The following is a 27,880-nucleotide window of genomic DNA, read 5'->3' as shown; positions in this document are numbered from 1 at the left end:
TCCATGAAGGGGGGGAGGAGGGGTAGGTACGCTCAGGTATGCGACGCTGAGCTATTGGCCTACACCTCAAGTCCGTCATACACGTCCCCGTCGGCCCTGTATCTGCCGCCGCGGATCAGGGCCGAGCTCACCCAGGGTTACACTTGTGGGTGGGTCGTCTCCCCCGGGCAATGCTAGTGGTCGTAACGGGCGTCGCTACATTTACCAACATACCCCGGATCACTAGTAGCCAAGTATGAGGGCCCCGCCTGGTGTGGGCCACGCCAAGTGATGTGGCATCCCCACCCGCCAGATGTTCCTTTCCTTACCCTAGAATTCCTGTCTGTAATCCCATGCTCCAAAACGTCATTTCCCGTCTGTTATTCCCGTCTCACCTTCCCTTCTCCTGGGGTTTGCAGTCCGGAGCCTGAATGTGCGGAACGATCCTCCGCACATTTGGGACCCGGAATGCAAACCCCAGGCTTCCTTTCACACCACTTCTCCTACTCCACTCCAAGAGGAGACAACCTCTTTAAAAATCCCCAATCTAAGGTGGAACAATCGTGCCGAGAGATGCGTGGCTGAGGGGAAGCTCAGCCGCTAACGATGACCCTCGATACCGGGCAACCTCGAGGAGTATTTTGCCTTGTTCCGGCAAGCGGGGCTCTGCTGGAACCGACCACATTTTTCCCTAGCTTCTCGTGGGATTTGTATGGAGAACGTTAATAATAAAACTGAAGGTACCCTGGAAGACCTATGCCAGGAACTAATGCCCCTGATGGTAGGTGCGGAAAACTCTGCCCAAACATCAGAGCAAGCCATGGAGGGAGTGGAGAGCGTCGACACGGATGAAAGGAGCGATATTCATTGCCCAAACATCCCAACGGAGGCTCCCAACCCTGACACACGTAAGTCCGTCAAGAAATTGACGGGCTCTGCGAAGGGCCGCTACAAAGCTCTTAGAGGACTAGGAGTTGCGCACGAGGAGGCGCTACGACTGTCCGCAAAGAGCTTCGCGGAACTTAAAAAGTTGGGATACAAGTTCGGGTCCTCACACTCCAAACCCGAGCCGAAATCGGCCAAACGGCCGCGCTCGGAGGAAAAATCACCGCAGGGGAACGCCAGCAAGAACCCAAAGGTGAGTGAGAGCCCCCTAACCCAACCCCAACCTCTACAACCCTTTAACGAGGTCCTTAGCCAGGTCCGGGTCGGAATCAAGGACTCCAAGCCGATGAACGTCGCGCAGTTGGGGTCCCTATGCAATACCATCTTGCAAAAGATTGCGACTCTGGAGATGGATGAGGGACCAAAGTTCAAGGGTTATGCATACAAGACAGGTTGGTTACTCATTACATGCAGTGACCAAAGATCCAAAGCCTGGCTTGAGGAAGTAACACCAACCCTAAAACCATGGCCGGAAGCCAACCTCGGGGTCATCCCTGAAAATGAGCTTCCTAAGCCTAATATAGGGATGGTGTTCATTCCTGAGATAGACGACTCCATGGTCAAGCAGTCGCTATCTCTACTCTATGCGCAGAACCAGGGGCTGCACACAGAGTTATGGAAGACTCTCCACACCAAAGTCGAGAAGGGTGGGGTTTTGGTAACCCTGTCTCTGGACGACGTGTCGGTGGAGAATCTTAAAAAAAAGGACCTAAAGGCAAACCTAGGTTTCCGGGAGGTCCAGTTTCGGCTAAAGGGCCAACCTAAGACCCAACAGCCCGAAACGCAACCCACCCAAAACCCAACACCGCAGCCTGCAAACCCTGCCCCTCCCACCACCCTAACCCAAACACCCGCCCGAAAGGTGCCTTCAGGTCCAAAGCGTGCGGCTCCTTCCACTTCCAATCCCACTCCAGGACCTCCGGGGTTGCAGCGGTTTCTCGCCAACAGGGGAGGCTACAGGGGCAAAAACCGCCCAAGGGGTAGAGGGAACGGAGGAGGCCACCAAGGGCACGGCAGTGCCCACCGCCGTGGCAAATAAAAAAGACGCTACCAGGGGTAGGGGGGTGATGTTCCTTCAGGCCAATCTCCACCACGCCATAGCGGCCACAGCGGTCGTAGAGAAGCTTTTTGGCGAAAATGGCCTGGACATCGCCCTCATACAAGAACCATGGATAAACACCAAGTCCATGGCAACAGGACTCAACAGAGCAGGAAAGGTACTAATCTACGAAAAAGGAGCTAAACCGAGAGCCTGCATCGTATTTAACAAAAATATTAACCTCTTGCCTGTTACAGAGCTATGCAGTGAAGATATAGTAGCTGCCTACGTCGATCTCAAAGGGAGAGGAGCACTGAAGGTAATAGTCTGCTCCGCCTACCTGCCCGGAGAGAAGCAAGACCCCACAGAAGAACTGACTAAAGTGCTAGAGTACGCTCAGGCACAAAAGGCGGAACTTATTGTGGGTTGTGATGCCAACGCCCACCACACCATCTGGGGGAGCACTGGAATCAACAAAAGGGGTGAGTTACTATCCCAATTTATCTTTACCAATTGTCTGCACTTGTTGAATAAGGGCAACACGCCCACCTTCGTAACTAGAGCTAGGCAAGAAGTATTAGATATAACCTTCGCTACTGAAAAGGCGGCAAGCTGCCTAGCCAACTGGCGTGTCAGCAGCGAAAATTCAATGTCGGACCACAGACATATTTTGTTCAGGACTCTCTAGATAGGGAACCACTAACGCGTAGAAATCCAAAAGAAACGTCATGGGAAGCCTATAAGGCTGACCTGGAAAATCGTCTAAAGGATGTACCAAAATATGTCAAAACACCAGACTCTCTCAACCTGACAGTTAATCTATTATCTGAAGGTATACTTAGGGCCTACGAACAAAGCTGTCCTTTGAAAGAGGCAAAAACTACTAACACAACGACGTGGTGGAACAAAAGGCTAGAAAACCTCCGTAGGTCTACACGTCGCATATTCAATCACTCGACCACGCCGAATGAGTGGGAAAGGTATGGTAGAGCGTTGACTGAATATAATAAAAAAATCAGGAAGGCAAAAAGGAGGTCATGGAGAAGGTTCTGTGAAGAGATTGCCCAAACTCACAAAGGAGCGCGAATTCACAAAATACTTTCCAAGACACCGACCAACTATCTCGGTCTTCTTAAAAGACCAGATGGCACTTTTACGAGCACAGAAGAGGAAACTCTAGACTTGCTCAGAGGCACCCACTTCCCCGGTTCGTACACAACCAGTAACACACAGTTATGCGCCCAAAGGAATAATCAAATCCACAGGGCACGCAATATCGACTGGAATTTGGCAACTAATATCTTTAGACCAAACAAAATTAAATGGGCATTGGAAAAATTTAAACCATTTAAATCGGCAGGAGAAGACGGAGTGTTTCCAGCACTTTTACAGCAAGGACAGGACCTCCTCCTCCCGCATCTGGCCAGAATATTCCGAGCAAGTTTTGCGTGGGGAATTATACCAGATCAATGGACTAGGGTCAAGGTACGCTTCATACCGAAAGCAGGGAAAAAGGACTATTCACAACCTAAATCCTTCAGACCTATTAGTCTAACATCGTTCCTACTCAAAACGATGGAAAGAATCATTGATCAGCACATTAGAGCGAAATACCTGGTGGATAGACCACTAAGTGTAAACCAACATGCTTACCAAAAGGGGAAATCTACGGAGACTGCCCTACTCGACCTGGTTGACAAGGTGCAGAAAACCCTAGAGGAAAAGCAAACCGCTCTATGTGCGTTTCTTGACGTCGAGGGTGCTTTCGATAATACGCCCACAGAGACCATACTTAATGGTATGAAATCAAAGGGAGTAGACGAAACCACCACCAGATGGGTACATAGCATGCTCTCGAACAGAGTAGCCACTCTGACCCTCAATACTATAGAGCATGAATTTTATACCACAAAAGGGTGCCCACAAGGAGGCGTTCTATCCCCACTATTATGGACCCTAGCAGTGGACCAACTTCTTGCAATTATGTCAGGCCAAGACTATGACACACAAGGATATGCCGACGACCTTGTAGTCATTGTCAAAGGCCCTTGCCTCCACACTATATCCAACCTAATGCAAGGAGCTCTAAACACAATATTCAAATGGTGTAGAGAAAATGACCTGTCCATTAATCCGAGTAAGACGGTAATAGTACCATTTACAAGAAAACGGAAGCTTGAAAATCTTACAGAACCAAGACTTAATGGACAAATAATACCGTTCTCAGAAGAGGTCAAGTATCTAGGGGTCACTTTCGACCAAAAGTTAACTTGGAACGCTCACCTGAGGAAAATTATACAAAAAGCGAAAATGGCCATGTGGTCATGCTGTCGAATGGCAGGAGCAAGATGGGGTATAAGACCCAAAATTGCTATGTGGTTATACACAGCGGTAGTGAGGCCCATTATAACCTACGCCTCCGCAGTCTGGTGTAACAAAACCAGCCAAAAGACGGCAATAGATACTCTAAACAGCCTGCAACGCATGGCTTGTTTAACAGTAACAGGCGCCTTCTCCTCGACACCGGGGGCGGCCCTCGATGCACTGCTGGACATTTTACCACTCCACTTGCAGGTGCAAAAGGAGGCCAAGCAGTGCGTCTACAGAATATGCACGCTAAACAGGCCAAAATGGCGCTCTCAAGCACTAACCAAACTGAAGGCCTGGGTTTTTGCAAATAAAACCCTTAGCATGCCCACTGATGACACGCACACAGAATGTCAATTTATCAAACTGTTCACAGTAGAAATACCTCCTAGAGACAAATGGACCAACGGCCAAATGTACGTTGAGGAGGGAAGCCATATTTGGTACACAGATGGTTCCAAGAAAGGCAATGATGTAGGATGTGGGATCTATGGTGAAAGACCTAAGCTCAGAGCTAGCGTCAGCATGGGCACACAGGCCTCAATCTTCCAGGCAGAAGTCTTCGCCATCAACAAATGTGCGGAGATCAACCTGGATAAAAACCTAAGACACCAACATATCTACATCAACTCAGACAGCCAGGCTGCTCTGCTGGCACTAGATTCACTTGAGTCAAACTCAAAACTAGTCCAGAACTGTAAAAAAAACCTAAATGCACTGGCTAACTCCAACAAAGTCATACTTAGATGGGTACCAGGGCACTCCGACATTAACGGAAATGAAGAAGCGGACGAACTTGCTAGAAAGGGCGCAGACACAACCCTGGTCGGCCCAGAACCGTTCTGTGGAACCACAAAACGGGATGCATATTCTCTGCTCAGCAACTTAGAAAAAACGAGAGCAATCGATTGGTGGAAGTTCGTCAAAGGACAAAAACACTCGAAAGCTCTAATTAAAGGATTCAACAGCAAAGTTGCTAAGGAGCTTCTAGGGCTCAAAAGACACAAAACCTGCGCGGTGACTAGAATACTGACTGGACACTGCAAGTTGAACAAACACATGTTTCAAATAGGAAAGATACAAGATCCGACATGCAGGTTCTGCCAGGAGTCAGAGGAGACTGCAATGCACATTCTCTGTTCCTGTGGACCACTAATGTCAAAAAGAAGTACCTACTTAGGGCGGCACGTACTGCAACCCTATGAGGTACAGAACATTACGGCCCAAAGAATCTGGAATTTTCTGGATTCAACGGGCATTAGTAATGAGCTTTAAAGGGCCGTCACAATAGATCACTGTTTGGTCGACGTGACACTCAAAGGCCCACAACGCCCCAAATAATAAATGGATTCCTATTGAATAAGCAAAAGGCGAGTGTAATGCTCAGGCAAATCCAGTGAAACTGACCAGGGGGCCTAGCCAAGATAACAATCGTAGTACATCGACAAACGCGAAACGAAAAGAAAAAAATATCGGTATGACAGATGCTACGAAAAATCACATGACTATTTCCATACATTATTTAAGTTCCGATTGGCGTTTCTATCAGCGATTAGCATCTTGGCAAACGATTCTAACAAATACACCAATATATCCTAGGTTGCCATCATTAGATCAACTCGATGTCATCATAATGTTGCATTGTTAGAGCCCAAAGAGCCGCCTACCCAATGTCAGGAAGTCTTTTAATTTAGTTTCTTATTCCCAAACTGCCCAAACATAGGTACTCGTACTAATAAAGGAACATAACTAACTAATCTAACATAACACAGCAAGTTAAATAAAAACTTGTAATCAATGCCAAGCACGCGGAACACGAGGGCTTGGCAGCATAACATCATACAATTCGAAAAAAAGAGTCGAAAAAAATCATGTTACTTGAATGAGGTCTTTAATTAACCCCTGACGCCAAAAAGAGGGGTAAAGGGGGCGCATTTGCCCAGACTCCCAGAGTGTAACTTGCAATGTTGTTTTATATGTGTGGTATCGTATCATATCGTACCTAGTTATGAAAGTGATACACCTTTCTGTGGGGATTTTTTTTATGTTTAGTAGATAATAAAGGAATGTATCAAACTGGTTATTATTTACTTTATATAGTTGTGATATCTATAATAGAAATTTGAAATGCAGTCCGCTGAAAGACAGACAGAAGGACACGGGAGTATCAGTTTCCTGGAACAACGTTTCATCGCTCTCGCCTATAATTCGCAAACTTTATCGAGTCGTTAGTATAAATTCATTTATTATCACGGACAGGAAACCGTCTACTGTAATTGGCTAAATGAAATTATTCATTGGCTCAATTAAACTGTCAATTGCCGGCGTAACGACCTATAGTTACGCGGGTCGCTGTCATTTCGTTTAATGTGGTGTACTTACATGTAGCTACATAATATTTTAATATTAGTCTTTTTTATAGCGCATTCAACTTGCCTCATGTTAAGCGGATTTCTTTGAGAATTTTTGGAATGTTGGTACGTACCAACCTGCCACTATCAACTAATTTTGCTTCTGCCGGGGGCATAACGTCAGCAGTTTGGCAACTTTTATTGTATAAGCAAATCCAATTCCTGTCTTAAGAATAAAACTAATCACGCAAAGTTTCAGTCTTCCCCATGAGGACCCACTTGGTTGTCCCATTGAAAACATCGACTTTTAATCTGATCAGGCGAAATGTATAAGACAGGACTCATGTAAAATCTGTTCAGTATGGTATAACCTTCACCTCGTACAACATGATTCCGGTTAAGAAAAACGCGGTATACTTATACCTATATAGGTCAGAGAGTAAAATGCATAGTGGTTGATGTCAAAATAAGATCAAATGTAAGTCAACTGTGATATGTGAATGAAGTTGGAATGCCCCCTCTATTTCACATTGCGGGCCCGATCTGTACCATGACTCACTCCACTCCGGAAGTTGTAAATCATAATTCACACATGAAAGCTAACAATACGAACCTAAGTACTAGGTAAGTAGGTATGTATATTGGAGTGCGTTCGTAAATGAATAAAGCCAGTAAATTAGACAGAAACAAAAAATGTGGCGCCCCGCGCTAAACTTGCGACGGAAGATATAGCAGTCGGGCCTAAACCTTTATTATTTATCAATTACTCTGAAAATATATTTTGCTCGTCAGATCCCTCGGCTATATCACTAACTAGCTAGCTAATGTGTTTCTTGAAAGTACCTTGAAACACATAAATATATATGTACGCAGTGAAGTAGGTACCTATATATAAAAGTTTACAAATAAAGTAACAATGGTACTTATCTCATTGCAATTCAATTTCAAATGTTGTCGACTTACCGATACTTGATATGATCGATGAAGGACAGTAGGTAGTACTTACCTGAAAAGAAAAACGAAAAAAATTAATTAATGATATTTGATATGAACTATTTAATAAACCTAGAACATGTCCTGACTGGTATTTCGGTTTTGATAAACTTTCGGCAATGAGGTCTTGTAATGTAAATGGATTGATTACAAGAAAGTTAAGTATCCGATTGGTAACATTTTGTATTGAAATTGTTTTTATGGCGACTTGTGACCATAGGAATACTTTACCTAATCACCTTAGTTTTCAGTTACGGATATTAACACTTATCGCAAGTAGATATGAAAGCCACCGATAGGCGCGCCCTCGACCAGTGAAGACGTGTCGTTGCTCCGTGAAGACGGTCCTCGTAAATTGGACCGAAACATGTCGAGCTATTCGACTTAATAATACGTGAATGACCCGTTTTAAAATAATTTAATATGTTAGATATGAAAGGTTTAATCTTTGAACTGATTATGTATTTTGATCGGATGTATTGTGTCTTAACTATCGGATGGTTGAACTATTGCTCGCCATAAACTGCAATTACATCCTAACTTCATTATTAGTACGCCCATTTCTGTTAAGAATACAAACCTCATTATCGATTAAAATAAATTCTAAAGTATGTTGGCAATGAATCAGTGTAAGTACCATTCGGTCACGTTGTACCTGCTGTATTTTTTTTGGTTGTGGCCGTAAGCTGTTTGGCTTTTTGGAGTACACAATGAATTGGGTCGAGTTTTTTTTTGTGGTTGTAAACATGACACTTGAGGACTTTTGTCTGATAACGTTGTGTTATGGATAAAGTTGTTTAGCAATAAAAAAAAAATTGCAGACACACTTGGGAAGACGGTAAAAACATGAACAAAAAACTTTGAAAACGAGTTAATTTGAATGAGACTAATAAAGTACCGTGATTAAGTACATTGATTAAGTACAGTGATGTAACATGACTTAAAATTTTAAAAAATAACAGTGAAAAGAACCAATTCTCTTTCACTGTTATTTTTTTAATTATTCAGAAGAAGTAAGAAGCGCAATGAATGCAAATTTTGTTTGGATTCACTTTTTAATCTTTTGAAGGAGACTTATTAATCAATTTGTCCTCACGTAAGGATGTACTTACGTATGTAATGATATGGGTGCCTACCTAACTGAATGAAGGATACCTAGTATGTCGATGCTTATTGTATTACTTGCAGCTCGAATAACAGAAAGGCGGAGTTATAATTTTGAGTTATTAGATTTTAATTTCTATTATTTAGGCTTCAAAATTGTTGTTATTTCGGCGTGATAAGAAAAATTTGCAACATGCATTGATAATTTTGTAATTTGTGGTACTAATAAGTTGGAAACATAACATTAATACTAGATGAACTGTAATTGGAATTAAATGTTTAATTTGTAGTATGTGTTTGTATACGATTAAGACACATTGTTGATTATGTAGTGAAGACAAAGTTTCTGAAATCAGCTGTCGGGTTTTTGTGTTTAAACTAACAGTCAAGCACAACAATTGGGTACGCTGAAGTGCGTGACACTGGGTGTGGTACATACACCTAATCAACATCTAACCATCTAACTGATGAAACTGTTTTGTAAAGATACTTATGTGAAAACTTTGTGATTTTTTTACAACGAATGAAATTCTGTGAATTAAATGGTATGGAGAGAAATATTTTTATTTTTTAGACACTGAATTGCCAATACAGTGAATAGGAATCCCTGGTTCAAGGAAAAAGTTAATGTAAAAAGTAATTTATTTAAGTAGGATTTTACTATCTCTTTTGTATCGTTAAAAGTTTGTATTTGGGGTTCTAGTGAATGCTTTACATTTTTTTGTTGTTGGTGTGCTTGGATCTTTGTATCAATTATGCTAAGTGTCATAAATCTGTCATTTAAGTACAATGGGAACGTATTAGATGGCGCCAAGCTGTTTTTATACAGTTTTTAATGTGTTCCTAGAATTTGCTCTGTTTGGTAATAAATTAGCTCATGGTTTTTGTAGACCAGAGTGAGGGTGCAGTGCAGCTCGGTGATCGAACGTGGTTCTGTTCGGACCAGGGCTCGGAACCGGTATTTTTAAAAAACCCCGAAATAGCCCAATATTTTGAATTATTTTATGCTCATCACGTAGGACTGAATCATGTGTTTAGGAAACAATTTTGCATTATTAAAACGTCCCATTAAAAATGAAATTATAAACAAAAGAACGAAAAAGAACGTAATAATACCGGTATTTTTGTATGGAGCAAATACCGGTTTCCGACCCCTGGTTCGGACAGTACCAATGAAGTTATGCCTCGCGTACGCGTTCTCACGTTAAATATCTACGCCTACGGAACGTACTATATACCTAGTACAGGTGTACTAGGCTATTCAGGAATGGCTAGGTAGCCATTATATATATATATGAAAACACAATGCACACTCGTCAAGATCATAAATCGCGAAAATTAGTAGCTATAAAGCGGCTAGGTCGTGTCAAGGAACTTAGACCGTCGCGGCGCTTCGCGTCGGTGTGGGTCGGTCAGTTGCACGTTGCACATCTGGCGCGATCACGGGATCTATTGTTTGGACCGGGCGTTTTACAATTGGGTTAAGGGATAAATAGGCTTGCACACACTATGCGTCCGTCTTCCACGGCGCGGCGTGTTAAACGAGACTCACAAAATCCATTCGAAATTAGTTGTATTAAATATTTATCATTCAAAATCATCATTTGAAAGTCAATTCTGCCGCCTACATAAGGAAACTACTCAAAATTTGCATTTGATTACTTTGCCACAAAATATGTCGATAAAATGCAACATCTCATCAGTTTTTGAACAATCAATAGACCGCGGGCCAGGAACAGATTTCCATGACCAATCGCCTCCCGGGTGAAAAACGTGTAGTGGTGCAGCAAATAAAGTCTATAAATTTTTTTATAGACTTTATTTGCTGCCATTCCTCAACCCACCAACGGAGCGGCAGCTGACGTTCACGAGGGTTCATCATACATAGCCGTTAACCTCTATACGAGTTTTCGCCTGGGAGGCGATGACTGACGAAATTTGCGCCTGGCTCGCGGTCTACAAGAGAGCCTTTACCAGGTTCCGTACCCAAAGGGTAAAAACGGGACCCTAGCTATTACTAAGACTCCGCTGTCCGTCCGTCTGTCTGTCCGTCTGTCACCAGGCTGTATTTCGTGAACCGTGCCCAGGTAGCAAAATGACGTAAAATGACGTCAGCGACGTCATAATGACGGCATTATTACGTCATTACGACGTCGCTGACGTCATTTGACGTCATTTTGCTACCTGGGTGATAGCTAGACTAGAGTATTTCTGTGGCCGCTATAACAACAAATACTAAAAACAGAATAAAATAAATATTTAAGTTGGGCTCCCATACAACAAACGTGATTTTTTTGCCGTTTTTGCGTAATGGTACGGAACCCTTCGTGCGCGAGTCCGACTCGCACTTGGCCGGTTTTTTACGTTTTATGAAAAGTACTGAATAAAATACTTTTGTTTAAAATAGCTCGTCAGATCCCTCAGCTATATTACTAGCTACTTTATATTAAACTTATACTGCTATTGGTATACAGCGTATGCTATGCTGCATGGTAACGATATATATGATGGTAATTAGACATGGTTTAGGGATTTTTCCTATACAATGTATAACTAACTTTAACCTGTAATGTAGAATAACTTTAACCTTTTAAGATTTTGGTTGGAATCCGCCCTTGTAAAATATATAGTTTAGTTTCCGTGTGAGTTTCTTTCATGGCATTTGCCCTTGAATAAAACGTGTAAACGTTTAATATAAAAACTACAATACATATTATTGTGTTAGCCCTCTCTTAAGGTAGGTAGGTCAGATGTACGGACAGAGGAGTTAAGTAATAGGGTACTAAAGTAGGGTTTTAGTTCACCAGGGTAGGGTAAGGGATCCTTTGGATACGAAATTCTGAAAAGGGAAATAATATAGTACTGAATATGTATTAAAAGGTAAACGTGTTTCGAATACCCTTTTTTCACGTAATTTTGCATGGAGCTTATGGTCAGGAGACTGATTTAGACTTTTTATACCAGAATAAAGGTTCCTAAAATAAAACACGAGGGCACGAGGGAAATTTAAAATATTCTATATATACCTACGCGAGCAAAACCTATTCTACTTTTAGTTAGCAGTTTTGTTTACATTGTTACAATTGAACAAACTTTCTTTCAATGCAATAAATAATTAATTAAAACAATAAACCTTTCTAAGCGTCCTCTACAAGGTATTTTATTTACTAAAACTTTACCTTTATTCAGCAAAGAATGGCTTTGGGTTGCTTTGGGGAAAGAAAAACGAAACGAGTCAATAGAAAGCGGCAAGAAAGTTGCTAGAATGTATGCTTTTAGCGATTCTCTGGTGAGCCATTTTCCAAGTTAAAGTACTAGATGCAGGCATGTTTTATGTTTTAAGTAGGTACTATTGTTGGGTAATGGAGGTTCTGGGCAAGTGGGCAATTTTCTAGAGTACAAGCGTTGCGTGACTTTGGAGTTCGCGTTGAGACAATGTCATAAAGGTTTTTTGATAAATAGTTTGATAATTAGGTACTTAAGTTTGATCTAATTTCTAAGTAAACCAAATTTTCTAATTGTTTCAGGCCGAAAAAAAAACCATTTGTCTCCATCAGTTGGACGGGGACACAGAGGAGTATGCTACTTTTCAGCCCTAGGACCGAAAGGTATTACTTTCAGCCCGCTTTATAGATAAACGATGACCCACTTTCAGAGCATGAGAAATTAAAAATATACTTAAACTTGTAGTATTTCTTGAGGATACTTTCACTGAACAATTTCGGTAAACGGAGTGTTTTCTTTAGGGATCGGGAGGAAGTTAAATATCAGAATGGATACTACGCAAGAAATCTAGTTAGAACCGGATTTTCATTCATCACTCGTAAATAAATATACTTGTAAAGTAAAAATCCCTAGGGCCGAAACGTATCACTTTCAACCCGCTTCATAGATAAACAATTATCCACATGCAGAGAAGAGAAATGAAAATCTTATTCCATGTTTTTTTTCTTATGTACATAATGTCTCTTTGCTTGTGCTTACGTAAAAAAAAATCTAAATCTAAAATTTAATTAATTGACAAAAAGTTAAAACTCCACCAACGCAAAATGATGTAGGGTAGGTATGCCAGCTGAAGGAGGAAGGAAACAGATCAATCACGCTATGTGTTGCTGCATAAGAAACTGATATTCCTTGTAGCATGGTAGCAGTAACTAAACTTACTAACCATAAACAAATGTCAAATCTTGCTTCCCGAAGCAGCACTGACCTTGTGTCTTGTGTTGCAGTGCGTTATCGACCGCCCCCTGCGCTTCCTGCCCCTGCCGGGCGAGCCCAGACATCGTGACGTGCGTTCGGATGCTGCTCACAGGCGTATTCCAATTATTTTAGTTAAGTATTCGATCTGTTTCCGTAATGATACTTTTAAAATCATGGCTTCAATCTAATGGGATTATTTCGCCAGTATCATTTTTTTTCCCTACAAAAAAAGGTGACGTCATAACTTCTCTCCTTGTTTTTTTGGTGCTACGGGTCAAATTGATTCAACAAATGGCTTAAAGATCGATCGTACCGATTTTCATGCTTTTTGCAGCGTTTTTGGCGTACTGCTAGCACTAAAACCCATTCCCTTGAATAGGTATTTAACTGTTATAGGTCTACCATTTAACTGAGGTGGTTAGTATTAGTACGAAGCTATTATGACTTGGCTGCATGAAGCTGATGTGTTTTATATTACGTAACTAAGAATGAAATTTATTATATGTACTAGCACTAGCTTTAGTCCCAAAACTTTGCCACCTTCTACTAGAAAATCACCTCACAACTCTTTTACCAACCGTCTGAGATAAGTAGTAGAGATCATTTGTTTTTATCCATTGGATAAAGCTAACAGATATTGTTTTACCGACAAGACCTTTCGTTGTAACTACTATCTTTGCCACTAAGTACAAACACTACATTGTTTCATGTCAATAAATTCCTTCGTTTTCTAATTATCAATGAATTCTTTAAAAAAATGTTAATGACATTGTAATGAAATGTAGGAATGGTAATCACCTTTAATGTATGTATGGAAATGTGTGGTATGCCGGTATAATATATTCTTCACTTCACCTTTCCTACGGCCTTGGATATATTGCAGAATTTAACAATGGTATGAATAATACCACGCATTACATGTTGGTGGTTAAGTATTTACAATATATTCACAAAGCTGATTAAATAATGTATTTTATATTCTTTTAATTCTGATGCAAGGCGTAATTTTTGAAGGTTATGGTTATTTACATAGAACCTACATCGTGTCTGTTTTTTTTTGTTAAACTACGGCATAATGATTTTGGGTAGGATAATATTCTCTTTTCAGAGCCAGCGGCCTTTTTCATGACGGCATACAAGCCTTCACGAAAAAGGCCCCTAGCCCCATTACTTAATACTTGCCGCAGCCCCTTTTTCAATTCCTTTTATTAGAAAAATGGTACCTACTTTTACTTATATTTTAATGCAACATGAAATATTGTGTGATTATTTGAATTTTGTTTGCTAATTTGCTTACACTTGTCACGTATTATTCAATATCTTCAACATTTGCAATTCAGGAATAAATTTAGCATTTTTCATCCAAAACGAGCCGCGGCAAAATATTACATGTTATAAAACAAATTGATAGCGTCTCGCAAATCACTCCATCGCGGAGTGAAAACCTCCATTTGTAGAGATATCTATCATTTCGGACTTGACGTATATATTTAGATACCCCGCTGTATACATGTATACAGATATTACAGATACATGTATACAGCGGGTCAACAAAAAAATTGTGATTCTAGCAAAGCAATGTCTCCGAGTGGTGTATAATTGTGTTAGATAATTCAATTCAATCTTTGGGTAATATATGGCTCCATAGATACTGTTGATGATATTCTATCATCCTATGGGGTATAGCACGGATGCAAACGAGTTGTTTATTCTCCAAAAAACATGCGTAAGAATATTAGCAAATATCTATTGCCCTGACAGTTGCCAACCTTACTTCATAAAATTTAAAATCTTAACCTTAACTTCAATATATATCTTTGAAATTTGCAAATTTGTACGTAAATACCCCGACCTATTTAAAAAAATTGCTGATCAACCTAGACGATACGAATCGAGATATAAAAATAACCTGATACAGACAACAAACTCAAAACTAAAACTACATAGCACAAGCCCACATAATATGGCCATAAAAATTTATAACAAATTACCTAATGATATAAGAGACATCGAATTGAAGAAAATATTTAATAAAACTTTAAAACAATACCTAACCAAAAAATGTTATTACAGCTTACAGAACTATTTTAATGAAAACGAGTAAACAGGGAAATAAATATAAACGCTGGTCTAACTTTTAAATACCTACTAAATTCACATCGGTTTCAGGTTTTAAACACAGAGGTATATTTTCAACTAAATTAAATACCTACTTGTAAGTAAATACTAAATACAGCTCATCCAGTTTATCTGCTCATATTTGTTTGTGTACTTGTGTCTCGGTGCGATAATAACAATGTACCTAATTGTATAATGAAACGATCAATATTGTTTAGCTATCTACCTACATTGCTGCGCCCATCAGGGTTTCATGTGTCATTTGTGTACCTACCTATACTCTTAAGGACTTGTAAAACCTGTAATGTACATGTGAAATGCAATAAATAAATACAATACAATACAATGATTTAGCTAACGTGAAAGTGGGATCCACGTGGGATCGAAACAATAAGTATTTGAGGTTAAGTATACATAAATTTCAGTCAGTGTACGGTATAAAACGATAAATTATGGCCTCTAGAGCCCTAGCTTGACACGGTTAGAGGTAGAGAACATGTCAAAAGTGTGTTCGTCGTAGAGCATGAAGTTGTTCAGTAGTTGCTTTTAAACAATAGCTGTTCTTTACAAGTAGCCGAGATGGATTGCCGCGATCGCCATTTCGTAATTCAACCGGAAATCCTATGTCATGTCAGGTATGGTATATATATATATAATGTCAAAACCGGCCAAGTGCGAGTCGGACTCGCGCAACGAGGATTCCGTACTTTTTAGTATTTGTTATTATAGCGGCAACAGAAATACATCATCTGTGAAAATTTCAACTGCCTAGCTAGCACGGTTCATGAGATACAGCCTGTTGACAGACAGACGGACAGCGGAGTCTTAGTAATAGGGTCCCGTTTTACCCTTTGGGTACGGAACCCTAAAAAACAACCTCCATAATGACACTTTAATGCGAGCGAAAAATGTACGTCTCTCGACTTTAACCTAGTGCATCCTAGGTAGCTCTGGCAGTAGTAGCCCTACCCTATTGCATGAGAAGTCTCATAGAGTAGACCAAGATAACTCTGCAACGATTTGAACAGCACGCTCAGTACAAATGTTATTTTAAACGTCAAACTTCTATGAAATTATGACATAAATAACACTGGCACTGCGTGTGTTATCAAAATCGTTGCAGACTTTTCTTGGTCCAACTCTAAATTCCCTGCTTAGCGATGTTGGTCAGTGCGCTAATTGTACGAACGGGCTTTTTAGGGTTCCGTACCTAAAGGGTAAAAAACGGGACTAAGACTGTCTGTCTGTCTGTCCGTCTGTCACCAGGCTGTATCTCATGAACCGTGATAGCTAGACAGTTTACAGTATTTCTGTTGCCGCTATAACAACAAATACTAAAAACAGAATAAAATAAATATTTAAGTGGAGCTCCCATACAGCAAACGTGATTTTATTGCCGTTTTTTGCGTAATGGTACGGAACCCTTCGTGCGCGAGTCCGACTCGCACTTGGCCGGTTTCTTGTGTAAATATACTTATTCACCTAGAGATACGAGTACATAATATGTGCAACGTATGTAAGTAGAGAGTGTAGAGGCATCTTAAAAGTACTATTATCAACCGCCCGTTTACACCGCAAGCTATAACTCTCGCTCTCGCTAAAGGGAGATGAATGGGACAGCACTAAAATCACCCGACGAAGAACGACGTATCCGACACCTGCTTTTTAGTAACAAAACCAATGTAATGATTTTAAAATATATATTTTTTGTAATATGTATGCTAGCTATATTCAGGCTTCCGTACCCAAAGGGTAAAAACGGGACCCTATTACTAAGACTCCACTGTTCGTCTGTCTGTCTGTGTCTGTCACCAGGATGTATCTCATGAACCGTGATAGCTAGACAGTTGAAATTTTCACAGATGAAGTATTTCTGTTGTTGCTATAAGAACACATACTAAAACCAGAATAAAATAAATATTTAAGTGGGCCTCCCATACAACAAACGTGATTTTTTGGCGTTTTTTTTGCGTAATGGTACGATACCCTTCATGCGCGAGTTCGACTCGCATTTGGACGGTTTTTTAAGGTATTTATCTATGGGCCACTAGTTGCCTGAAATAAAGTTTTTCATTTCATTTCTTATTGCGGTTTTTCAATGAAATCGACGAAAAATTTAGGTACATACTAAGATTCTACCCCGAACAGGATTTTAGTTGAGAGCGCTCTTAAGGGGCTCACTGACTATCAGTCCGCCGGACGATATCCGCCTGTCAGTTGTTCGGAACTGTCAAATTTTTGTTCTAACTGACAGGCTTGATATCGTCCGGCGGTCTGATAGTCAGTGGGCCCCTTTAGGTATATTGGTTTCCGTGAGCTTTAGATCCCCACTTCGTTCGTTGGGCAATAGACAATTAGACATGATAGCTAGAACGGGCTTTTTTGGGGAAATGTGAAATATTAAAGAAGTCCGTTCCTCAAAGTCTACTGTATAACTACGTAAATTCTGCATAAAAGTGAGCTCTGCAAAAAAGAAATTTCCGTAATTGATAATTGATCGCCTGTCAGTATTTATAAAAGGTATTGTATTTTTCTAAATTACTTAAGGCGGAAAACTTCTCATTTGTCGCTATTATTTTATAGGTAGCCTACCTATACAAGCTAACGACTACAACATATCAACAGTCAGTGAAGCAAGAGCGCAAGGAATTGAATATTAACTCGATTGAAACTCTTGAAATTTGATTTGCATGTTAAATAAGTGAACCCCATGGTAACGCACTAGTCAAGCGTGTTTTGTTTCTGTTCGAATTTCTAACTCATACAGATGTAGTGAATAATCCTTTGGCATCGTATTTTCACGGAAACGTACGAACGTGTCATGCGTCATGCTATTTCAGTCTCAGTACAAAAAGGACTGAGATTGACTGAAGTAGCATGTCAAATACGAACGTTTTCAAGAAAATACGATGGTAAACTATTACGCACTACATCTACCCTAAAAATCTACCTTATTGATATACGAAATGCCCTTTGTCTGAAATACCTTTGTAACGTATGTATATGTGTGGACACTACCTACACTTAAGTATACGCATATTACAGGCCTACACGTTATCATATATTATTATAATGTTATACTTATTATGAGGCAATTCTGAAGCCTCTGAGTTATAGGTTGTTCCTGTTAAGAAAAAGTAATACCTACACACGGATATTAACATTATTAACACCTTAAAAATCACATTGCTATCAATAAAATCAAACAAGATAATCTTATCTATCAGTGCATTGCGCAAACACTCGCAAATGAGTACTACATTTCACGCTTCCGCATACGCCCCTCTATTGTTTACTAATGTAAATCACAAAAAGTTAACCCTAAAATGTCACAAGTGTCCTATTTCGAGTGAAGTCAGAATCAGCTGTTGCGCGCGGCGTTGCCAGCTCGCGGCGGGCAATCGACCGCTCGGCGTGCGGCGCCCATTCAAAATTACTCGTCTTGGAGGTACTAGTGTAGTAAAGCTTTTGAGTCGCGAAATACAGATAATGTTGTATTCTCGTAGCTTTGATAGTGTCACGAAGGCTGCAGAGGGTTAAATTAGCACTTTCAGATCGGTAAAACGTGATTTTGTCAACTGAAAATGAAGTCTAGCGATAAGACTGATAAGGCATTTGAAAAAATGACAATTAGATGTAATCAACACCTTTGCGTCAGAGAGCTTTGAAAGGGTTAGGATTTCCTTTCTGATAATAATACATAGGTTATTCAGTCAAATGGGAATTGCAAAGAAAATTTAATTTACTGAAGAGAAAAGAGAAAAACCTTGTTCTACCGTGGTTCTACTAATACTTAGATGTCCAATAAAGATAAAAAATATACCTACAACAAAAAAGTAGGTAAAGAAACATCTTTGATGTACTCGTAACTATTTATAATTCGGATGAGACATTTATTTGACAACCATTAACCATTACCTAACAGTACTAAGGTGACAAAGAGAATCTAGATTTATGGCGTAAAATGAAGGTTTATCTTCAGCAGTAGACGGGTTAATGGCTCGTGAAGTAGTGATTGATAGTCAAGTTGACGCCAACGGCAGTGCATATAATATTTAGTTAAAATTTTCCTTTTCAGTTCCTTTTCCTGCGTACCTGCGGGAAATTAAAGCCAATTTGTGGATATTTTCGACATGCAGCTATGATTGTGACGACGATAAAGACACATCTTTTGTGGGATAGGAGCTGAGGTCAATTTAGAGTTCGTGAATCGAGAGTTCTTAACTTCAGAGAGAAGAATTACGATTTCTTTTACTGACTTACAAAAATAGAAGTTCTTAATTCAGCTCTATGTATCTTAAAAAATCCGTATAGTCATTTTACATAATCTAATTCTGCATAATCGTATTCAGTTACAGTTTTTCAGCATTACGACCCTGAAGGGCGGGATCGGTTGTATCGTAAACCACGTGGGTGAACGGTCCCCAGTAATACTTGTTAGGGATATTGCCCTCTACTGAACCTTCTGACGTAATCTCGTCTAGGGAAATGACACTTAGTAAATTAACCGATATATTGAAATGTTACGTTCGTTGCAGGGTTAAGCGCACTGCTAAAATGGGTCTGTATTTATGCTTTTTGGTAATGTGTATACTATCTGTTGCGTAATGTGAGTAATGTGTATACTATACGCGGTTGGAAACATAAGTAGGTATTTACTTACCAATTTCTATTTTTGCGGTGGTTAGGAAATAATAATCACCTATCAATAAGTACGATTGGTTAAACAACCTATCCGTCTGTGCTCTGTCCTCGGTTTTACATTTGTTTATACATATTTTGTTTAGAATTGTATGAAAGGAGCATGACCCGCACTGAACCTCGCTGGCGTAAACTTGACGAGGCGAATGACATTTTGTAAATGGACCTATTTATGTAACACTACTCTGTATCCAATTGGTTACAGTTTAGATTTCCATTTTGTACTTACCTACTTTTTACTTTATAGTCAGTGTTACACACTTACGCAGGTCATACTAAACAGTCAAATTTTTGTTTCGTCTTTACGTGCAAAGAAGAATGGTGTTCCGGACCGTTGGCAGGCGGCCAGGCGTACGCGGAGCCGAAGACAACACGTAGATACCCTTTCGACAATTTAATTAATGTAAATGTAAGGGGGTACACCGAGCGGATGCTGTCCGTGCCCGCATAATTATTGTTTATTGTTGTAAAAACGGCCGCCGGGGTTAGACGAGATATTGACATGTACTTAACGACGCAGACGCAGTTTAAGCTGGGAGAATGGCTTTTTTAATCAACCGATTTAAGGAACACCTGTGTGACATTGGGTTGGATTTACGAGTTTGCTTAAGTGTCAGACAGCTGTCGTTTTCGGTTCTGTGTACGAGTATGTTGGTTCAGTAAGTTAGTTCGATATAGTATCCTTAACATACAGAAAATGGATGGGTATTCCTTGTTGACTAGTTTTATGAACCAAAAGGACGGAGCGAAGGTTCGTTCATAATCCCAGTACGTGAATGATCCCTGGAGATACTGCGGATAGTACGGATCAATTTGTTGAGGCCTTCTGACATAATCCGGTGGAAGGAACAAAAAAATATATCCAACTGTATTACATACATTAGTGTCGCTCTCACTAGCCAGTACAAACCCAGTCGCCGTGGCCGAAACCGGCCAGGACAGGATGATGATGATGATGATGATGATGGTGGTTAGCGGCATCATTTATAATTTTTTAATTTCCATTTATGTAACGTAATAATGTTGTTTATATCTGTGTTTCAACGTTACGATCCCGAAGGACGGAGCAACGTCCTATTCCAAGTCCAAGTAGGTGAACGGTCCCTAGGGGTAAGGATAGGAATATTGACCCGTGCTGAACCGTTGACGTAACCTCGTCTGGATAAATCAACCGATTTATGTAACAGTGTGTTTTGATGTTGGTATAGGGGTGAGTGTTCTGCTAAGACTTAGATAAAGAGTTAAGCTTAATATGTTCTAAGTTCCAAACTTATTAATAATACGTTATACCATAACACCCATACAACTTATTATTATTAAATAAGTATAAGGGTATGGAGTGAGCACTCTTAGTTTACTTATTGCTTACAACTCTTCTCTTCAATCTATTTATTATCTTCAAACTAATAAATTTCTTCAAGTCATAAGTCTCGAGCTCTTTCTTGTCTGTTGTAATCTTATCTAAGTTCTGTTCTAAAACTAAAATGGCAGGTTGGCTTATTTACTATCCATTAATCCTGCTTTTGGGCCAATTTTGTACTAAAATGACAGAACGGTCAGTCAAATTGACCAATCGGACAGTCATTTCAGTATCTAGCTATAAAACAACGATTAGCTGACTCACTGAAACTGTCTGACGTCTTAAGAATATCTGTTGAATTCGTAACATGATAGTATTTGCAGACTCCCGTCGTTTTCACAGGCGCAGATTACATCAGCAGCCGCGGTCATCGACCCCGTCCCGGGGGACCGTCCTGGACGATCCTTCACTTTGACAGTTGTGTTAGAGAGAGACGACATTTTACATAGGATTTTTAAGTTTTACGAGCAAGAAGAAAAAGTGTAAGATCGTTATTCTACACTCCTACATCAAACAGTAATAAGAACATTAAATTAAAACGGAACTAGAGTCGGACCACGCTAAGTTTTCATGCCAAGTGCTACGTCAAGTATCCTCCTTACTTTTAAGTTTAAAGTTGGTCAGAGTCTATTCATACTAGGTAGGATTGGATTCGCAAGTTTTGTAACACTACATTTTCATGAGGTGGTAGGTACTAAAGCATCAAACGCACGAAGCATGCGGCAGAATGATATGGAACCCATATTGCTTTTTGGCAACCATCACGTGAATAAAATTGAATGTTTCTAGCAAACCAAGGCGGAGTTGACGGGATACTTCCAGGGTGCCTATCCAAGATGCCAATCGTTTGCGCTACGAAAACAAAATGCTGTCTCTCTATCGCACTGATGCGTAAGAGTGATAGAGAGAAAGCGTTTCGTTGTGGTAGCGCAAACGATTGGCATCTTGGCTAGGCACCCTGGACGTATACTTAATTATACTTATATCGCAAACGACTGGTTGGAGCTTGTCCAAAACCGAGACCGATGAAAATCGAGGGAAAGCCTTTGCTCTGTAATGGATTTAATAAGAACTATAGTGATATAGTAAATTGACTGTTCAAAGTGTAGTTAAGGTCAAAAATGTTGGTGCGAAAAATATTTGCATAACTCTTCAGGTATCCTCAAGGCCTTTGTGGCCTCGATTGTACAATATTTGATTAAAATAATACTCAAGGTACCTATTGTCTTTCCGCTAAATTTAGGTAGGTAAGTATATTTTAAGACCTATCACTGCATACTATTTTGCTTCAGAAAGTGACGTATATGACAAAAAATAGAAGCGGCAGGCTAAAATACATGAAATATGAATTATAGTAGTAGTAGTAGTAAATCACTTTATTGTACAAAACAAAAATTGTTAACATGAAATTCATATAAATTATGAGGTAGGTACTTATTTAAAATTCACAATAAATACAATTTGGCGTATATTCCATACTTCACGTGTACTTTATAGTTGGTTTGAATTTTGCTAGGTCAGTAAGATTTGCATAAAACTATGTGAATGCACCTAACTACACCGTTCACATTATTAAAGGTAATTTTGTACCGGACGTAGAGCCAAGGCGAGATAAAGAACTTAAGTATAAAATTCCATAGCGATAGTGCAATTTAATAATACCATTATTTATATAGGTACCTAGCTACCTACTTTACAGACCTACATAAATACGTCAACATATAATACTACTGTTGTTCGGAAGGGTAAGCAGACATAAAGGATTTCCACTTGCATTGCGTTTAATAGAAGTGACCAAAAACGTGATCTACACAATTTATATTTTTTCGGCAAGGGAGGACTTCGAGTATAGAATGTATTGTTATATAATTTTAGGTAAGTATGCTAACTTTTTGACGCGCTGTGCAGCTTAAAATGCTTTACAGACTAACGAAGTCTTTGGATAAATCTCAGATGTACTTAATTGATAAAGGCAGCAGGCAGGGTTTTGAAGATCTACTTTAAAAATGTAATTAATAAGTATTAAATAATACTATATTAAAACTAAATTAAAGCTAAATATAAAAAGAAAAAGTATAGATAAATATACAAAAATTTCCACCGAAGTTATTAAAAGAACACCCCGTCCCAAACCTCCGCCTGCGGCATTGACCCCATAACGCTGGCTGCGTTGTACTTCTCTGTATTGTCAGCGATATACGTTGGGAGAGGTAAGCGCCAGCCCTATGGTCTTCTGAAGCGTCGACCAGCCGTGCCGACAGGGCTCTCATAAAGACTGTATCCGCCGACCAAGGTCCCATTGTCTCCACTGCAAGCGCCGCAAGCTCAGTCTCGCAGTAAAGATGAGTATTTGCGGCGCTTGAGTAGTTGGGCCTGATCGGCAGCAGCGCCGGCCTGTGCACGCGTAGCTTGGATGTGGAACTATGCAAAGGTGTCCACGCATGTGGCGTCCCACACCAGAGGCCTACCTAGTTTCCACCACCACTGTTGCTTCGTCGGGTTGCTTGGCATCGTCACTCACCATACCAGTTATATTTATTGTTAATTTAGTTTTTTATTCGTGTTTTGTTAATGTATATCAAATTAAATTTTTACGTGACAAATAACGACTTCGTGAAATATTGTTAAAAGTGTTAAAACTCTCAACATTAAATCTTTTACTGTCATAAAAATTTTCATGCACTGATTTTTCTGAAGGATATTAACATAGGACAGGTAACCGGTACCTTTTTAAACACTACAATCACATAGCTATACGTTAACTTTAATATAAAATCAAATCTTCCTTACTTCGTGATATCAATTAGCAACCATACGTGACTTACCTGAGGCTAATAAAATAAATGTAGTTGAAGAAATCAATGCCTACCTATCTCATTTATTCATACTAAACGACAACAATCTTAAAGTTATGGGATGAATGAAAAATGATTATTTCCCAAAAATTCTAAAGAGGGCGTAGTGTTTGTACTGAAATATACTGGTAGCGGGTGTACCCTGGTTTCCCAGATAGTGAATAGTGCGAATTCACGGGAATTCTCCTCCCGAATCTCGAACACCGGGTAAAATTCCCACAAACGATTAATCGTATTTTATCACCCGTGTCAGTCTGTGTCATTCTTTTGTACCTACATTGAAAGTAAAAGTGCCAGAAAAGGTAAAAAATAGAAATTTTGAGAGAAAAGTCAATATTTGACTGACACGAATAGGTGTGGAGGATTTTAAGTAAAGTTCTTGAATTACTGTTTGCACACAAACCAGTTGGCCGTGATATGATGCAGTCTGTTTTCTTAAATTCTTAACTGCTTAGCGATATCTTGTGTTTTTATTCAAGAGTGATTACAAAAAATAGGTATAACCTACGCAATGGATATATTAGGACGAGTATCTTTAAAATATTCTAATACACAAACGCAAACATATGTTAAAATTATCAATTTATCAACAACAATATGACGCCGCAGTAAAAACAATTGTCTTATTTTTGAGCAACCTGAATGCACCTACATATGCAGTACCACTACATTATGAAATAAAACTAGATGCCAAGGGTTACCATCGACACTTATTTTGCATTAAACTTCTAACAGATTCTCCCTTTTGTCACAGGAAAGCATCCGTCCAAAGGACAAAGACAACGTCGCTTCCCCCATTGTTCACGCAGAATACCTCTGAAAGGTTCTCGATGGATAGCTATCGGATTCCGGTAATAAGAGAACATCTGATAGAATAGGACCAAGATGGCGGACAGGCTTGAAAACTTTAAGTTTATCTTGTTTGTAGCCACAATATGCTTGCAAATAATTTAGTATTTTGGTCAACAATAAATAATTTCACGGTTTAGACTCACTTGTTTTAGTCACGCAATACACGGTCGTCGTGAACGCTGCTCGCACTATTGGTGCTTGAGAAAGGAGACCTAAACATGTCGCGCGAGTGACTAAAACAAGTGAGTCTAAACCGTGAAATTATTTAATGTTAGTATGTCTCACAACAGTTTAAATTCGATTAGTATTTTGGTCATGTAATTGGAGGAATATCCTAATAGTCTTGAAAATTAGTTTTGGTCGGTACAGTCGAGGGATTTCATTCCGCTTATTGTTCATCACAGGAGTTCTAAAGTCCTAGAACTCACCCAAGTTTTAGGACTTAGGACAAAAAGTTATAAGTATTGCTAGTTATTATAGAAGCAAGTCCATCTGAGCTTGTTGAACATGACTTTAATTAATGATACTCACCAAATCATTAATAACTACTAATAATAATATTTCAGCCTAATATACATCTCACTGCTGGGCACAGGCCTCCTATCATGCATGAGAGGGGGCTATAGTCCCGACGTTAGCCCAATGAGGATTGGGGACTTCACATACGCCTTTGAATTTCTTTGCGGATGTATGCAGGTTTCCTTTCGATGTTTTTCTTCACCGAAAAGCTAGTGGTAAATATCAAACTAACAACTAACTGTAATTTCACTATTTGCTTTTAAAATAGTGACTGAAGATACAATCCGGAAAATTATATGAGAGACATCAATGAAACATGAATGGAATAACTTGTCGCGCAATGCCCTTGAGTAACTCTGGTTATTGTATAGAATGTGTTGCGGTAGGTTCCATTACTCAGTCAGGAAATCATGCATAACATCAACATGTGCATTACACAAATAGGGTTTCCAGCGTGGAGCCCCAATGGGAATGAAGGCATCAGCGAAGTAGAAACACTGATTTTAGATACCGAGCAACCTGTACATTCCCAAACCATTTTGCTCTCGTCTGATTCGACGCTAGTATAATTTGATACATATATTCATAAATATAACTTGATGTAAATCTCAAAAGTTTCGAAAACATCGTATTCCGTAAAGGATGGTTATATTATACGTATACGTGTGACAGGTGCGAGTCTACCAAGAAAAACCTAACGCGGTCCGGATGCGCTAGGAATTGTCGGTTGACTTATTGTTTAGCTATATGCTATAACTTTATGTGTGTTGTAGCTAAACTATATGTGTCTATTTTGTCCATTTCGTCCAGTTTTACAAGATACCGGAAAAAGTAGCGCCCTCGCCAGCGTCCCTAAGGTATTGAACCTGCTCTTTAATTGTAAGTTGTAGCAGCGTGGTTGCTGTTTTATCAAAGCGCCTCAACAGAAGTCCGTAGATTGCATACTACGGATACTATATGTGCTTAATTATGGAGATCTACAGCGCGCTATCCAAGTTTCTAATCACAGTTGCTTCTATACTATAACTATTCCAACCCACCCCTGGATTTTGGTGCCCAGGCACAACGCTACTTGTTTTTCTGTCTTCCTATCGACCTATGAATTCTTATCAATCTTTGGTACCTACCATACCTACTCGAAGGTGTATGGATATTGGATATGTTTCGCCGTAGCCAACTGATGGTATATAATGGTAACCTTGTAAACCCCGTAATGTTTATGTTCTCCTAAAAAGTTGTTATTATACAACATCAGCATTAGTCGTTATTAAAGTCGCTTTATCATAACTTTAAGACCTTCTGCCATAGTAAGTGAGTAACATGTCATATTTCATCCTGATCTGACGTTTCGACAGTGCTTTTATTGTGATGCCGGGATAATGGCTCCATCTCGAGATGGCTGTCGAAATAAAGACACTTAAGTTTTTGTACAGGAATATTTCTGGACCTAAACAAGATTACATCTAATTTCGCCCCAAATGGACCGACGATATTCAAAACGTAAATAAATTTCGCAATAACGCGGGTAAAATTGTTAGGTTCAATCAAGTAAATAATAACAAAATTACCTGAGATAACCAAATCAAACGTATTTTAATCTTACATTAAATAATTTTAATATTTTCAAGACAGGGCCAGGACTCTAATATTTTTGTTGAATCTCGTTCATCTATTTCAATTTGTCGTTTAGGCGTAAAGGATCAGACATTAAGTTCGAGAGCACTTATCGCGCTATCAAACCGTGATTTTTCATACGAGTTTTATAGTAACATATGCCTCTTTGGTGTTGTACGAGTGCACTGAGCTATGTCACACGTGGTATTGATCCGCGTACGTGCCGTAATGCTCCGTGGATCGGAAGATTCGAAGCCAAAGTAAGAGCACTGGTACTCTCTGTTTAGGTACTTTTCCGAAAGTCGGCCAAAACCCTAAAAATGGTGTTCGATAAAGAAGAACTGAGGGATAATTTCAGATGTTTTCTGAGTACGTGTATTTTTATTCAGTCATTTATTTAAGACTATAGGGACAGGGTACAGTCTGTAGGAGTCTACTCTACTCCCAATAACAATAATGTGCCGTATTGTTATAAGAAATAGAGTAAAGACTCCTTTTACAGACCGTCAAACCGTAAAAGACAGTACTTTTACAGACCACAAAACCTTGGATAAATATGTGGTATAAATCCAAGTCCCATTATAATTTCTATGGAACTTATACCCCTTTTCAGTAGGGCCATAGGAAATTTACAACATAAAGCATTGTTTTTACCGGCTTTAAACACTGAAATTTTTCAGTTTCGTCTTACAGTTTTAAGCAATTTAATTTAGCCCTTTCCATCAAACTAATAAACTGCCACCCAACATATTTCTATAAGTCGGATAAAATTGGGAGTTAAAAATCAATCACAGTAGGATTCAGCCTCTATCCCGCTAGCTTTAGTTTTACCGACGAATATGGTATAAAATTGTTTGTAGTAACTATGTAGCAGAGAGCAATT

General features: G+C 39.6%; 2 protein-coding genes across 2 annotated transcripts in view; one reads left to right on the top strand and one right to left on the bottom strand.

The window, feature by feature from the left end:
• Window positions 1-27,880, bottom strand: part of LOC134746029 (uncharacterized) — a 129,621-nt gene that overhangs the window by 71,071 nt on the left and 30,670 nt on the right. The gene's annotated exons all lie outside the window — the stretch shown is intronic.
• LOC134745813 (uncharacterized) lies at window positions 2,045-2,651 on the top strand. Its single transcript, XM_063679903.1, has 2 exons — window positions 2,045-2,141; window positions 2,221-2,651. Exons 1-2 carry the CDS (start codon window positions 2,093-2,095, stop codon window positions 2,649-2,651), a joined length of 480 nt encoding a protein of 159 aa, XP_063535973.1. The 5' UTR covers window positions 2,045-2,092.

This window comes from Cydia strobilella, chromosome 12, assembly GCF_947568885.1.
Source record: "Cydia strobilella chromosome 12, ilCydStro3.1, whole genome shotgun sequence".
NCBI classification, from domain to species: domain Eukaryota; kingdom Metazoa; phylum Arthropoda; class Insecta; order Lepidoptera; family Tortricidae; genus Cydia; species Cydia strobilella.
This window is presented reverse-complemented; position numbering and strand designations above follow the sequence as displayed.

Excerpts from the sequence above, each read along its gene's own strand:
- LOC134745813 (XM_063679903.1), top strand. The coding sequence starts at position 2,093 with ATGGATAAACACCAAGTCCATGGCAACAGGACTCAACAGAGCAGGAAA. Across the intron at positions 2,142-2,220 it reads GACTCAACAGAGCAGGAAAG|AGCTATGCAGTGAAGATATA; the intron begins GTACTAATCTAC and ends TGCCTGTTACAG.